Source organism: Garra rufa, chromosome 23, assembly GCF_049309525.1.
Source record: "Garra rufa chromosome 23, GarRuf1.0, whole genome shotgun sequence".
Classification (NCBI taxonomy): domain Eukaryota; kingdom Metazoa; phylum Chordata; class Actinopteri; order Cypriniformes; family Cyprinidae; genus Garra; species Garra rufa.
This window is the reverse complement of record NC_133383.1, coordinates 33,488,837-33,505,507: the sequence shown is the minus strand read 5'-3', so window position 1 is coordinate 33,505,507 and position 16,671 is coordinate 33,488,837. Positions and strand designations below refer to the sequence as shown.

The window sequence follows — 16,671 nt, the reverse complement described above, 5'->3', positions numbered from 1 at the left end:
ATTAAAGGTACTACCATAAGAAAAGCCAAAATTTTAAGCAAGTACAACTGTTAATTCATGTGCATCCATGTTCTCATTTTATTCATAGTAAGATGGCATTGATGCACTAAGGAAATAGGTTATATGAAACCTTTTTATATAAAAAGTTTTTCAATGGCACAAAAAAGTTTACTTTGTGCATGTAAAAGTCTGGATTTTTTTGTTTTCGTTTTTTATTTGAGGGGCTTTGTATGCTGTCACTTTAAGAAAATCAATGGAAAAAAAAACTTTATATTATACCAAATATTTACAGATGACTGTACTATGTACCAAATATAGCGCTGAAAATAATGCTAAGTCCTAATATCCTTATTGTTTTGAAATGCATACAATTTTGTAAAACTTAATTTTTAATTATTTTATTACAAATTAAGCTTCATTAAGCAAAATGCAACTCTTTTAGAATAATTAAACAACAAAAACTGGTGAAATGATGCTGTGAATTCAAAATTAGAGCATTATATGTTACATGCATGTATTTCATGTATTTTAAGCAAAATGAATTAATGTTTTTTTTGTTTTTTGTTTTTTCAAAGCTCGAGTTGTGGTGCGTGGAGCCTAAATTCAACAAATGTGTTGATTGTCATCTAAACACACAAATTATTTGAGAAACTCTCCAGTACAGTACAGTCTAGTGTGGAGGGACAGAATTTAGAAAATACATCTAGAAAATAGTGATTTTACTATTATTTAAAAATATAGAACAAAGTATTATAGATTGAGCATTCAAAAGTTGACTTCTAGTGTATATGTGTTTTTGTTAAGCTAAAGTGAAACTCATTTTTCTGCTGTGTTGTTCAGCAAGCGGCGTTCCACCCGGAGGTGAAGCGTGAGGTTCAGGCTCGAGCGCTGCGCTTCGGCTCTGAGTGTGCCACAGGATACCTAGGCCTGCTGGAGCATGTGTTAGTGGTAAGTGTCGACCAGACCACCCTGTTACATCCTGTAGACACACACACACACAGCTCCTTTTGGGGGGGTCATTAGGGTTAAATCTGTGTAAAATAACTGCCGCAGCCTTTGGTCCTGTTGTTTTAGTGGACAGCTGAAATGTCACATATTTCACAAACTCACAGTATTCGTGTCACTCAGTGGGTCAGTGACTGAAATATTTGTGTAAAAAGTTTTAAAAGCTAGTTAAAATATAATGAAACATTAGAGAAAGTTATATATGTTTTTATTTGTAAAGATGCACACGATTTTGAGATTGTGAGATAATAAGTTTGTTTCAGTGCTTTCCTTCATTTATTTTCTGTTTTCTCTGATGTGTGTGTGTTCGCTGTGATAGCCGGTGAGTTAAAGGTGACTGACTGTGCATGTGAATGTGTGTGTGTGCTTTGTGTGCTGAATTGCATAAACTCTTAGCATGATTCAAAAATTACGTCATATAATGTGCGCTGCAGTGCATCTCAACTGGTGAGTTGCAGATCTATATTTCATTTCATTTTCGTCTTTTCGACTTTGACTTTACATTTTAAATGATACATGTACATTTTACAGATATTAGCTAGTTTTTCTAATTGGGAAATCTTCTAAAAAACCAGCAGCCATCAAAACTTGGTACAAAACTCGACACTCTGACATGTACATCATATTTTGAAATTCTGCCCATAGGGGCATGACAAAAAAAGACTCTGCAACCATTTGATTGAGGAAACAGAAATTTGACATTGTTATTTTTGCACATCTTGAATTAAAATCACTTGTAAATCACTAGTAAAATCTATTAATTTAGTAACTGGTGTGATTTTCATTATCATTTCATTATCATGGTCAGTTTTATGAAGGTGACATTTGAATGCAATCTGAGACCTTTTAAGTATAACATATTAATAGCATCTTCATTAGTCAGAATGATTTGCTACAGGTTGAATGAAATGTCATTGAATGGTTTGCAGAAGGATTTAACATTAAGCCATTTGCCATATTTTAGACTTCACTGTGATCATGTATGAGTATTTTCCTTTGGATTGTGCAACTTTGTGTGTGTGTGTGTGTGTGTGTGTGTGTGTGTGTGTGTGTGTGTGTGTGTGTGTGTGTGTGTGTGTGTGTGTGTGTGTGTGTGTGTGTGTGTGTGTGTGTGTGTGTGTGTGTGTGTGTTTAAGGTTTTGGGAAGAGGCCACAGCAGGATGGATAGTCAGTTTTGTGTATATATATTCAGAAAGAGACAGGGTTCCCACAGTCATGTTTTTCGATTGTGCCAACATCCTGCCAACTACAGGAAAAATGTTGAATTAAAAATGTCAAAACCTTGAAATGTAGACATTATCTCTAACTTGTGAAAACAAATATCCCTTCAAACCATGACACCATAAGATTAAACAACAATAAAACCACTACAAGAGCAAGGAAAACAAGTAATAATAAAAGTGATTCCATTTTTATTTATCTAATGAAATAAACAAGATAAAGGACAACACAATTACAGTTGTGTTGATTCTTCATAGTTAATCCTAAAATAACCTGGGAATTTTGTATGATTTTCCAGCCTTGGGAAAGATTTGTAAGCTTCTATACTTAGACTTAGACCAGTGAGAAACGTTAGTCACTGAGTGTCGTATTTGATGCATTAGTACTTCATTGATCATTTACATCTATTCATTCCATATATACCCTACTAAAAAAGTGATTTATTTTTAAATAAATTTCTTTCATACTTAGTATAGTTTAAATCTATTTACATATTTACTGACACACCACTCAAGACGTACTGTTATAAAATTAAAATTAAACTTTATTTGAGTATTTCTTATTCTTTATTGCACAATGCACATTTCTTATATAATTATTATATAATATGCCTAAAATGTGTTTTAATGTCACTATTAATAAGGATTGTATGATCTGTGTATAATTTCAAGATTTAAATGCAAGGTATTGTACACCTGAAGTATATTTGCAATAGGTTCACTTTAACACAATCAAATATACTTAAGTATATCTTTAGTATATCCTCAGCACTACTTTCACACAGTTAAAGTGCATTAAGGGGAGACACTGCAGGCAAAAACACAGTTTTTCAGGTATCTGTCAAATTTGAGATTTGGGGCTTTTTGGTTTTTCATAGTGTTTTTTTCAGACTAGTGGAAAGAAAACACTCAAAAGACACTGTTAAATGTTTTGTTTTTTTATAGCACTTTATCTATTTGTGTCAATAGATTTTTGGGGAAATAAAATGTTGAATATAATCAAACAAATTATATATGAACAAATCCCTCAGTAAAAATCTCCACTTCAGTAGCACTTACACACATCAAACTTTACATTTTTATTCCTGTCTATATCCTGAAGATTTTTACTGAGGGATTTGTTCATATATAATTTGCTTGATTATATTCAACATTTTATTTCCCCAAAAATTGTGAAAATATAGTATTTTTTTAATGAATTATGGAGTGAGAAAAATGAGATACCCAAAAAAGCCTTTTGACTCTGTCTAATGTCAAAGAAAAAAAAAATTGAAACTGACTTCATCCCGTGTTTAGATTTTTGTAGTAGAAATGTATGCAAATGAGTGCATATTTTATCAAAAATGTTTGCTAATATCAGTGTAATCAATCAACTGGGTTAGCAAGGCGATAACTATTAGTTAATTTTTTTTTACCCTATTTACCTGCAGTGTCTCACCTTAAGCACAAAAATATCTTTTAATTTTGCAGACTTAATATAAAAGTATAGAAGTTTAGCATATTAAAAGTACATAAATATGTAAATGTATTTGTTATATACTTAGCATGCAATAAATGTGTTTCAAACACATTTTAGTATATTTATTTTTCACTAGGTTCATCACCTGGCATTTAAAGAGTGTACAGAAATGCACCACAGCCTTAAAACAAAAGTCCAAAAGTCATGAACGGTTGGTGAAATCCATTGGTCAAAACATGCAAACTCTGAAAAGATAGAGCGACTGCGTTGTGCTTTTGTAGGTTTTGTATAGACAGACAGCATGTGTTTGTCTGTGGGTGTGGGTGGGTGTTTCTGGTATTGTCTGTGTCATTCCTAGCATTCCTGCTCATGGCCAAGTCTTTTCTTAGCCGTCTGTACCAAACGAACCGCTCTGCTAATGCCACGCACCTGTTCCACTGTCATCAGCACCACCCTGGAGGACACACTGAGGACACACACACTATTCAGAAGTCACTAGATTAGTTTCTTCATGAGTGTCTAACAGCAATGAACTGTTTGTGAGGAGTTGAATAGATTATTTAACCATCTCTGTCCTTATGTTCAAATGCTTTCATGAGTTTGAAATCATGTGATCTCTCTCCGCAGATCATTCAGAAACCAAGTCATGACCTTAAACAGCAGCTGGCAAACTACTCCAAACGCGTGGCCGGTTCAGTGACGGAGCTCATACAGGCTGCGGAGGCCATGAAAGGTACGACACCGAGCTGTGCGTCATGTTTCTCAGTGCACACACTCTTACACTCGCCGTCTAGCGCTCATGGGATTATCTTCTGGCTGCAGGACTCTAGATCTAGGGCTTCTCTCGTACTTCTTGCCCTCTTGTCCTCTCCGTCGGCTTAGGTCAAGTATCCGCTTCCAGTTCTGCATCATGAGCAGAGAATCCAAGCAGGATTTATCAGGATAATCCTTGCAACCCATCACTGAAAGTGATCTGAGAGCTCGGGGTGATAATAGCAGAGCCTCATTTAACACATGATGAGAGACGAGGAGAATCTTAGAGTGTGTGTGTGTGTGTGTGTGTGTGTGTGTGTGTGTGTGTGTGTGTGTGTGTGTGTGTGTGTGTGTGTGTGTGTGTGTGTGTGTGTGTGTGTGTGTGTGTGTGTGTGTGTGTGTGTGTGTGTGTGTGTGTGTGTGTGTGTGTGTGTGTCCCTACATTATGAGAACCCCCCACAATTATAGTAATACCAGTACATTTTCACCTTGTGAAGACATTTTTTTGACCCCATGAGGAAACAAGTTCATAAATCATCTAGAATTAATTGTTTTGACTGCAGAAAATTTTCTGTGAGGACTAGGTTTACAGGCAGGGGTAGGGTAAGGGAATAGAAAAGACAGTTTGTACAGTAGAAAAATCATCATATTATAAAAAAAAAATAGAAACCAATTATTGGTACTGTATGTTAGCCTGGGTTTTCTCATGCTGCCTTGCATGCAGTCCATGGACCATATTTTCACCTCAGATTGGGAACCAATCACAGAACGGGGAGGGAGCAGCAAGACGATGACGCCTTCTATGCGACTCACCGAAGCAGTTTGTTTATAACTATGGATCCAGCATGGCAGCAGACACAAAGTTATCTTTTGATGCAGCCTTATTAGGGCGGGTGTCAAACTTGGTGTCTTTGTTGACAAGGACGTTTTTTTAGTTGCAAAAAAATCTGGAAGTGTTGCAGCAGAGGGCATCTTTTTGTTGCTATAACTACAGCTGCTACAGTAGCCTATGTGTGGAGCAGAAATGTCGATAAAAAGGAAGCTGGCTCTTTTCTTGTTTTGACATTTTTGCCTTTTATTTGAAAGGACAGTATTTAGACAGAAAGCGAAGTGGGATGGAGAGAGGGGGGACGGGATCGGGAAAGGTCTTCGAGCCGGGACTCGAAAAAGGGACGCCCGAAGCGCAACGGCGCTACTGTACAAGTCGATGTGCGGCTCAAGAAGCTAGAAACGCTGCATGTCGGTTTTTGAAGTTAACGGGGAGGCAAATCGGGTTCACAACAATAAAATAAAAGTCCATATAACGGCACCTTTCCCATTTTTTCTTGTTGTTATGGAAACGAAAGGTCTAGCTACTCGCTTGTCATTGGTCAGCTGTCAAAAAAGCGCTTGACGTAGGGCAGGGCTATTCAATTAGATTCAATTGAGGGCCGGATTATCGAATGAACTAATATTACCAACACCAACATCTATAAAAGGTTATTGTTAGTGCCGTCTTTCAATCAATTAAAAAAAAAATCTTTTTAATCTCCAATTAAAACTTTTTAAGTTTTGATTGGCATGCACAATAAGCGGAAATGTCATGCATTTTAAACGTCTGACGGACCACCCACTAACATTTTCGTCTATTCTCGTCTCGTCAACGAAAACTCACACACGTCTCGTCATGTTTTAGTCATCAACGAGCCATTTTTATCTCGTCATCGTCTCGTTATCGTCATGAAAAAAAGTGGCGTCAACGAAATGATTTCGTCATCGTCATCGTCATCGTCATCGTTGACGAAAACAACACTGTTAAGTTGGCATCACTTCTGGTTTTCTGACATACCTCAGCGCTGTTTATAACAGAATTCTGAGCAGAATTTTAATGATTCTGACTAGATCTCGCAGCATCCTTAATTCATTCTGTGCGAATTCAAACACTTCTCACTGGATCTCAAAGCACTGTGCAATTACAGTGTCACGAAATTAACTTTGGTTCCCGAGTAAAGGCTGTTTTGTGCTCGGACTAGTGTGTTTGGACAAGTGTGTTTGGACAAGTGTGTTTGGGTTGTGCTCCGAGCTGATTAACGTTTGGTTTCTCTTTCGTTTCGCTTGCCGTTTTATTTTTCTCATATGAAACAGAAATAGCAGTGCTTATTAGTTGAATAACGCGTTGGTCGCGCCAGTGCGACCGCTCACAAAATTTAGTCGCACCGGCAGAAAAAATTTGGTCATTTGGTCGCAGTCTGCAACATTACAAGCGCTTGTCAATGTTGCGGTCTCCGGTAGATCGTTGTTGTTCTTGGCTCTCTTGCTTTTCTTTTTTGGCTGGCCCGGGCCAGTGTTGCTGCCTAGTGGACAAACTAATTAGTGCAAAAACAACCTGCGCGTACTTCTCCCTCGGGCCGGCCGAAGATGATTGGCGGGCCACCAATTGAATAGCCCTGACGTAGGGCGTTTACTTTAGAAAAGTTCAACTTTTTTCAACTTAAAAAGACGCTCTCTGACCTGCAGAAAAAGATGCCGGCGGTGGCGTTTAAAAAAAGCGCTCTGGGCTTTTTTGAAAAGACGGTTTACTGCATAGGGTTATGATGTAAAACAGACGCTGGCAGTTAAAAAAAGACGCTAAGTGTGAACACGGCCTTAGATAGTGTTCTAAGTAGTTTAGAACGCAAATTCTACATGCGTCATCCGGTATAATTGAAACGATTGGCTATGAGCTACGCACAGCCGCACTTCATAGACATTCGTAGCGCCCAATAAGCGGCTCTGGGCATTCGTAAACCATGCCTCAAATACGAGAAAATGCGTTGTCATGGCATGGTTTGGCGTTAGCCAGTCTAACAGTATGTGCCAATTTAAACAAAAAAGGTCTAGGTCTACTTCTGCCTATCTAGTAAAATTTAACGAGATATAATATAACGAGATACTTGCACTTTCTGCTGTTCAAAACTGTTCATTTTTATTGCAATGCTGAAAATTCAGCATTACATCACAGGAATAAATTACATTTTAAAGTGTAGTATATTTAAAAAGCGGCTATTTTTTAATTCTAATAACATTTCACAAAATTACTGTTTTTACTGTTTTTGATCAAATAAGTATGGAAGGCTTTTTTTCTATCACTGAATAATTTTTATCTCATATTTCTGACTTTTTTCTCAGAATTGTTACAAAAACTAACAATTCTGGCAATTCTGACTTTTTTCAGAATTTGTAAAATTCAAACTCAATTGCAAGTTAAAAAGTCAAATTTTGAGGGGTAAAAAAACTGATATGTTCTCAGAATTGTGAGATATTAACTCGTAATTCTGAGAACATATCAGTTATTTTTTACCCCTTAAAATTGGACTATAACTTGCAATTGAGTTTATATCTTAATAAAGACAAGATAAATAAGAATAGGAAAAAAGTCAAAATTGTGAGACATAAACTGTGACTTTTTTCTTGCAATTGTGAGTTTATCTCTGGCAATTTACTTTTTTCAGAATTTTAAGGTAGAGCTCATTTGCAAGTTAATATAACTCAGTTGTAAAGTCAAAATTGCAAGAAAAAACTTGCAATTCTAAGATAAATTCACAATTGTGATATATAAACTCGTGATTCTGAGGAAAAAACAGTTGCGAGTTTATATCTCGCAATTATGTCACTTTTTTTAATTTTTAGATATAGTTATAAAGTCCAGTTTTGAGGAGGACAAAAGACTGATATATTCTCAGAATTGCGAGTTAATGTCGTGCAATTCTGACTTAATAACACTCAATTCCATTTTATAAAGTGAGAATTGCAAGAAATGCATTTGCAGTTCTGAAATAAACTCACAGTTCTGACAAAAACGATTGTGAGTTTATATGTTGCAATTCTTACTTTTTTTCAGAATTTTTAGATCAAAACTCAAGAAAAGAAGTCACAATTGTAAGATATAAACTTGCACTTTCGTGGAATAAAGTAATACTTGTGAGTTTTTCTGGCTTTATGTCTCGGAATTGCGACTTTATTTTTTATAATTGCGAGTTTATATCTCACAATTTTGACTTTATAACTCGCAGTTGTGAATTAATATCACGCAATTCTGACTTCTTTTCTCAGAGTTGCGAGTTTATATCTCCCAATTTTGACTTTTTTCTTACTCTGAAGTCAGAATTGCAAGATGTAAACTGGCAATTGTGGGGGGAAAAGTCACATCTGTGAGATTAAAATCTCGCAGTTACCTATTTTTATTTTTTATTGTGGCGGAAATGGGCTTCTATAAAAAAGAAAACACTGGTTTACTTTCAAAAAGACTTAATAATCCTACTCACCCTTAACTTCTGAACAGTAGTGAATTCTTTCTAATCCCAATCCTTAAATAAGCATAGACACTAAACTAATTACACAAACCTACACCATTTTTATATTTCATATGGGCGAGGAAAAACTTGTGCAAACATTGTAGAATCTGTTGTAAAATTATTCACACACAGAATTGATCAAGAACCACAGATGATTGAAAATCCAAATCAAAACAATGCAGAGTTAATATCGCTTAAGTCAGAGGAAGAATACAAGGAAGGCCAAAATATTCTTTATTACATACAAGCATTTTAATTACAGTCACGCAGCACAACCCTACACATGAGTTTGATTGGTTACGCTACTTTCTTTAGGTACAGAGTGGGTGGATCCTGAAGACCCGACCGTCATCGCCGAAAATGAGCTGCTGGGAGCTGCAGCTGCCATTGAAGCTGCCGCCAAGAAACTAGAGCAGCTCAAACCCCGAGCCAAACCTAAGGTGAGGAAACGTTTACCAACTTCACTTAGGACTCACACAGGCATCAGCAGCTTAACTGACACGCTATACAGCTTGACATTTTACATGGAAAACCCCACTCGGTGCTCTTGTATTCTGAAGCTAATGTTCCTGATTACTGTATGACATTTGTGTAACTATTCTCGTTTGCATTGCCCAGTTTGGATATGGATATAAGGTAACATATGAATCATTAATGAAACCACGACCACTATCATCATCATCTATAAAGGAATGACAAAACCATTGTGATGTGTTCATATGCATGTGAAAAAAAAAACTTTAAGATCATTCACAATGTGATGGAAATGAAAGTTTGCTTTGTTTTGTTTAACAGGAAGCTGATGAGAGTCTAAACTTCGAGGAACAGATTCTAGAAGCAGCCAAATCCATCGCTGCAGCCACCAGCGCTCTGGTCAAAGCTGCATCTGCTGCTCAGAGAGAGCTGGTGGCGCAAGGAAAGGTATGAACATGCACACACCTCACGCCACTGTGCTCAGGTGCTCAATGACCGCCTGTAAATCATGTACTTTGTTTAACTTGGCTTAGTCAGTATTGCCAAAACTAATGTGTTTCTCTTTGCCTCGGTCAGGTCGGGGCCATTCCAGCAAATGCGGTGGATGATGGACAGTGGTCACAGGGTCTCATTTCAGCTGTACGTTTGTTTCAAATTCAGTCACAAAAATGAAAATTCTATCATCATTTACTGTTATATCATTGTAAACACAAATGAAGATTTTGAAAAATGTTTCAATTATTTATGCACAAAATCAGTAAACAACTTTGGTCTCGGTTTGGGCAAGAAAGCTCTGAAATGTTTTCAGAATCTTTTGTGTTCTGGAGAGGAATACAGGTTTAGAACCACATGAGGGAGATGATGACATGTGAGTGATCATTTTTAGGTGAACTAGCTAGTTTCTCAGTTTCTTCTGATGGATTTAGAAGCAGAGGTTTCAGATGCTTGTAGGCAGGGTTGCCAGGTTTTTACAACAAAACCCACCCAATTGCTACTCAAAACTAACCCTAAACTAGCCCAGTCGCATTTCGATAGAGGTTCCCCAGTTAAAAATCACATTTCAGGGGGTAAAATACTTGTTTTTTTTTTGGAAGGGTTCCCCTGGTACAATTTGCATTCCAGGGGCGTAATATCACGTTATTGGGGTTGCTTAAACCCGCAGACTAGAGCCCTGCATTTCAGCCTTATTTATTTACGCCCCTCGGGACAATTTTCACGTCATAGCTAAGACGTGGGGCGGGCTTCAGGCTTGTTTAGCCTTCTCTTGTTTTTATATTTTAAACATCTTTTAATTATGGTGCTAAAAAAAAATTGCTACCGCGGCTGTCAAGAGCGGCTCGGACATTGTTTAGTGTCCAGCAGCAGCCAGCGCAAGTGCCTTCGGCGCAGCTGGAAGAGATCCGTGTTCAAGTGCACACAATAGGCTAAACCTTGCCACAAAGCACTGGCAAAAGTAATTACCATGAATGTGTCGGGGGAAAATATTAAGGCGATATTTGAATTATTTATTAATAAACTAGTTTTCTGAGTAAGTATCGCAAAGATGAAGTTGATGATCCTGATTTCCTCATTGAAAGCGCCTTTAGAGAGAAATGCATCTTTTTTTATAAAGAAAGTTTTTGTTTATGATTTGAATGATTTTGTTTTTAAAAGAGTAATTCAAAGCTTTCTATGGATATATTTATCAAGTCTAGTATGAGGCTAGTATTCGCTGAGTTTCGGTTTATCAAAAGCGCTCCTGCTCAAGACTGAACTGTAGAAAGCGCATCCTATATTTTTCTTTATTTTATAAAAGATATTGTTCCAAACAATTTATTACTCTTTCCTTTTTGAGCAAAAATGATGGCGTATTTTGAAATGTTTCCAATGCAAGTGATTGCGCTGACCCCTCCATGTATTGTAAAGCACACTTCAGCTTCCACTCTCTGCACAAACGATTGGATATGCATCTATGGATATGCCAGGGCTGGGCTAAGGTTTAGATTTTAGGCCTGTGCAGGGCTCTACCACAGACATGAAAAACACTGCGTGTAGGACATACATTCATGATGTAGTTTTTGATGAGATGGATGTTTAACATGTTTCGTCTATCGATTTGTCAACTCTAGGCCCGTATGGTGGCTGCAGCAACTAATAACCTGTGTGAGGCGGCCAATTCTGCTGTTCAGGGTCACGCCAGTGAGGAGAAACTCATTTCTTCAGCCAAACAGGTGGCAGCATCCACAGCTCAGCTCCTGGTGGCCTGTAAGGTCAAGGCTGACCAGGACTCCCAGACCATGAAGAGACTGCAGGTCAGTGTGTGTGTGTGTGTGTGTGTGTGTTTGATAAATTCTGGGACTTTCATACAGTAGTTTTGAAAGACACTTGTATTTGGTTAAAAACGTACATTATTGTAATAGTGGCGTTCAGATTGTTTCTAATTGGATTCAATACAATTCACCAAATATTAGTCAATGTAAAAAAAAATCAGATGGAAACAGTAATCCTTTAATGTTAATACACACTTTTCACATATTACAAAAAATACACACGAAAACATACAGTTGTGCTCAAATTCATACCCTTGGTAAACATTACATAAATATTAAAGAAGGCTGTGAAAATAAGTCTGCATTGTTTATCATTTGATCTTTCATTCAAAAATGTCATATTCATTTGCGCTACTGGAACTTCAAACAAGATTGGCTTCTATGGTCAGAATAAAACTAAAAAATGCGCTTTTTAGCAGCAAACACTCAAGATGGGTTTGGTGCACACAGGGGTAAAAAAGTAACCCATGTGTACAATGAAATATACGACTGTATCTTTAATGTTGTGGCCCTATTTTTCTGCTAGAGATCCTTGATATCTTGTTTAAATACCAACAGATAAAAAATTAAAAACTGACCGACTAGAAATCTTATAATGGGCCGTGGTTGGATCCTCCAACAGGATAATGATCCACAAACAAACATCAAAATCAAAACAAAAATGGGTCACTGAGAACAAAACCAAGCCAATGGCCAACCCAGTTCCCTGACCTGAACCCTACAGAAAACAAGTGGGGTGAACTGAAGAGGAGAAGCACCAACATGGACCTGGATCTCTGAAGGGTCTGGAGAGATTCTGTATGAAGGAATGGACTCTGATCTGTTGTCATATGTACTCTAAACGTATCAGGCATTATAGGCGGAAACTCAAGAGCTGTTATCTTGCAAAAGGAGGTTGCAAAAAGCATTGAATAAAAGGGTATGATTTATTGTGGTCAATGTGTATTAATTCTCTCCCATTTTAAATTCTTATTCTACAGTAAAAGGTTAGATTTGGGTAAATTTGTAAAATAAAAGGTCAAAAGGATTCATGATACAGATTTATTTTCATAGCCTTCTTTGATCATATTTACCAAGGGTGTGAATAATTTTGAGCACAACTGTATATTAAAAATGTCCGGTAAATGCATACATTTTTGACCCCCAACAACGTAATCATAATATAAATTTTTTAAAAAGGCACTAAATTTATCTAATATGTATAGTTGTTTATTTAAGGGCAATATCATAGGTTACCCAGATTCCAGAAAACTCACAATTGACCTACATCCTAATATGAGTGTTTTTAAAAACCCACTTTTTTCCTCTCGTCACTGCAGTGGTCTGACACACATATACAATGAGGAGATGTGTGTCCGCCTCTCAACAAAGCCTTTAGATATTCAGTGACACAGTAAAACCCACTGCACCCCTCCTGCCTTCAGTTGGACAGCTGTCGTCCTGCACAGGGTGAAGGCTGAGGTTTATATTTAAAACCTAATAACCCTGAGATCACTGTTATATCTTAGTCAGACTCCATATTGAATTTTCACACACATGAAAAGCTAATTCTGAGCAAAGCAGTAGCGTCATTTGTTTGCAGATGCGTATGCTGTTTAGTCTTGCAGTGGCATTCAGATATACAGTATATGTATATCTAAACTCAACAGTATCTAAAGTCGTTTTCCTTTTTGTGGACTCCTCTACTAAAGCTCCATGTTTAGTTTAGCTGTGTTTAAGCCTTGCAGCAGTGAGATGGATGTAATGCTAGATCAGGAATAGATGCAGTTCCTTCATCTTGTCTATACACTCCAGCAGATGTGTAATGTGCACTGATGAGTGCTTGTGATAACAGTAGTGCTGATGGGGCGCTTATGGAGGGTTTTGCATTTTATATAAATGATCCTCAGTCTCAAGAATGCAGTGCTTGAATCTGATTTATTATATAGTCTTACTGTTTAAAATTGATTTCAGTGTACAATTCTTTGAGACATAAATAACAAAGTTCTGAAAAGCGGGACATTTGAAAAAAATTTGTCACATGCTGTGAGCAACACTAATTTGCTGTTGAATACATTGCTATGAATATGAATGCAAGTTAATAATTCTAGGTTGTAACTAGAGGTGAAAGGATTAAGAAATCTGAGAAATATTGAATGCTGATTTTTTAACACTAACCAATACCAATCCAGTCATAGCAGTTTTAAAGAGCTCCTATAAAATCATGAATATATACCCAAACATAACCTTTGCTACCACCCACATTACTCTGACCAGACATAACGTAATGCTGACTTGAACCAATTACATTTTGTCTTACAATCATGGCAGGAGATGACAGTAGATCTTTTGATCGGTGAGTCAGTGGCACTCTCAGATCATATCATGAAAAATAATTTCTCATAGCTGTTTTTACCCTGTGATATACTCCCCTTCCCGCTGCACCATACCACTCTTGCTGTTATCAGTCTTCTCATCTGCACAAAATATAGCACCAGCAGTGCTTGGTTACAAGATGTGGAATCAGTGTGAATCAAAATAGTTTAAATAGGATGCAGGTCAATTTGACCCATTTCGAGCACAGTAATGTCGAATATCTTCTGTAGCAGCAGTGCAGAATCTCTTGGCTATGCTAGTTTGTGTATAAAGTGTGGACCAGTCCTTCCTCTTCCAGAAATAAATCAGACCCCTGACAGCTGAACACGCTCAGTCCTAAATCACACCTTCAGCCATACACAATGCCACAAAAGGCATAAAAAGAAAAAAATATTCCTGGAACATTTGCCAAAGGAGTGCCGGAGATGTGTTTGGTTCAGGCGCTGTCTCCACAGCTGCATTTCCTTATAAAGGCATCCCTAGAGTCCAGACACACGCAGAGCCTTCCCTACAAACATCAGATCAGGCAGATGTGGGGTTTGACTTCAAACCCCTGCTTGTTAAAAGCTACTTCATTGGGTTCACACATAGCTGTAATGATCCATCTTTAATAACATGAATGTTGTTTATAAGCGTGTACGTCTGTTTTTATTTAAAAAAAAAGACTCATTCATAACAAATTGGCAGTTATAATCAAGAACAGTCCATTGTTTGTACAGGTTTGCATTGGCTTGTAATTGTACTTGTAGTCGTACTTCTAGCTACAAATTAAAGTAGTTTTATGTGTAGTGTACTTACAGCAACAAAAGTAGTTTTATTTGTAATGTACTTGTAGCCACACATTAAAGTAATTATATGTAGTGTACTAGTAGCCACACAATTAAAGTAGTTGTATTTGTAGTGTACTTGTAGCCACACATTAAAGTAATTATATGTAGTGTACTAGTAGCCACACAATTAAAGTAGTTGTATTTGTAGTGTACTTGTGGCCACAAATTAAAGTACCTGTAGGGTACTGTTCTTGTAGCCACACAATTAAAGTAGTTGTATTTGTAGCATACTTGTAGCTAGACATAGAAGTAGTTATTGCCACAAATTAAAGTAGATGTAGCTTCAAATTAAGGTAGCTGTATTTGTAATGTACTTTTAGCCGCACATAAAAGTAGTAGTATTTGTAGTGTACTTGTAACCACAAAATTAAAGTAGTTTTACTTGTAGTGTACTTGTAGCCACACATTACAGTAGTTATATATGTTGTATTTAGGGAGTTATACCTACACATTAAGGTAGTAGTATTTGTAGTGTACTTGTAGCCACAAATGAAAGTATCTGTATTTGTAATGTACTTGTAGCCACACATTAAAGTAGTAGTGTTTGTAGTGTACTTGTAGCCACACATTAAAGTAGTAGTATTTGTAGTGTACTTGTAACCACAAAATTATAGTTTTACTTGTAGTGTACTTGTAGCCACGCATTAAAGTAGTTGTATGTAATTATAGCCACACATTAAGGTAGTAGTATTTGTAGTGTACTTGTAGCCGCAAATGAAAGTATCTATATTTGTAAGTACTTGTAGCACACATTAAAGTAGTAGTATTTGTAGTGTACTTGTAACCACAAAATTAAAGTAGTTTTACTTGTAGTGTACTTGTAGCCACACATTACAGTAGTTGTATGTAATTATAGCCAAACATTAAAGTAGTAGTATTTGTAGTGTACTTGTAACCACAAAATTATAGTTTTACTTGCAGTGTACTTGTAGCCACACATTAAAGTAGTTGTATGTAATTATAGCCACACATTAAAGTAGTAGTATTTGTAATGTACTTGTAGCCACAAAAGAAAGTATCTGTATTTGTAATGTACTTGTAGCCACACATTAAAGTAGTAGTGTTTGTAGTGTACTTGTAGCCACACATTAAAGTAGTAGTATTTGTAGTGTACTTGTAGCCACAAATGAAAGTATCTGTATTTGTAGTGTACTTGTAGCCACACATTAATGTAGTAGTGTTTGTAGTGTACTTGTAGCCGCACATTAAAGTAGTAGTATTAGTAGTGTACTTGTAACCACAAAATTATAGTTTTACTTGTAGTGTACTTGTAGCCACGCATTAAAGTAGTTGTATGTAATTATAGCCACACATTAAAGTAGTACTATTTGTAATGTACTTGTAGCCACACATTAAAGTAGTAGTGTTTGTAGTGTACTTGTAGCCGCACATTAAAGTAGTAGTGTTTGTAGTGTACTTGTAGCCGCACATTAAAGTAGTAGTGTTTGTAGTGTACTTGTAGCCGCACATTAAAGTAGTAGTGTTTGTAGTGTACTTGTAGCCGCACATTAAAGTAGTAGTGTTTGTAGTGTACTTGTAGCCGCACATTAAAGTAGTAGTGTTTGTAGTGTACTTGTAGCCGCACATTAAAGTAGTAGTGTTTGTAGTGTACTTGTAGCCACACATTAAAGTAGTAGTGTTTGTAGTGTACTTGTAGCCGCACATTAAAGTAGTAGTATTAGTAATGTACTTGTAACCACAAAATTATAGTTTTACTTGTAGTGTACTTGTAGCCACGCATTAAAGTAGTTGTATGTAATTATAGCCACACATTAAGGTAGTAGTATTTGTAGTGTACTTGTAGCCGCAAATGAAAGTATCTATATTTGTAAGTACTTGTAGCACACATTAAAGTAGTAGTATTTGTAGTGTACTTGTAACCACAAAATTAAAGTAGTTTTACTTGTAGTGTACTTGTAGCCACACATTACAGTAGTTGTATGTAATTATAGC

At 36.6% G+C, this 16,671-nt stretch overlaps 1 protein-coding gene across 4 annotated transcripts in view; it reads left to right on the top strand.

The window, feature by feature from the left end:
* tln1 (talin 1) overlaps positions 1 to 16,671 on the top strand; it is a 145,953-nt gene that overhangs the window by 126,761 nt on the left and 2,521 nt on the right. For 2 of the 4 annotated variants that reach the window (XM_073829976.1, XM_073829974.1), the window contains 7 exons: positions 841 to 948; positions 4,312 to 4,417; positions 9,066 to 9,190; positions 9,369 to 9,386; positions 9,546 to 9,671; positions 9,801 to 9,863; positions 11,333 to 11,515. In XM_073829976.1, the coding sequence (XP_073686077.1) occupies positions 841 to 948; positions 4,312 to 4,417; positions 9,066 to 9,190; positions 9,369 to 9,386; positions 9,546 to 9,671; positions 9,801 to 9,863; positions 11,333 to 11,515 (729 nt within the window). The remainder of the gene's footprint in view (positions 1 to 840; positions 949 to 4,311; positions 4,418 to 9,065; positions 9,191 to 9,368; positions 9,387 to 9,545; positions 9,672 to 9,800; positions 9,864 to 11,332; positions 11,516 to 16,671) is intronic. The other 2 variants (XM_073829977.1, XM_073829975.1) reach the window with 1 other exon arrangement.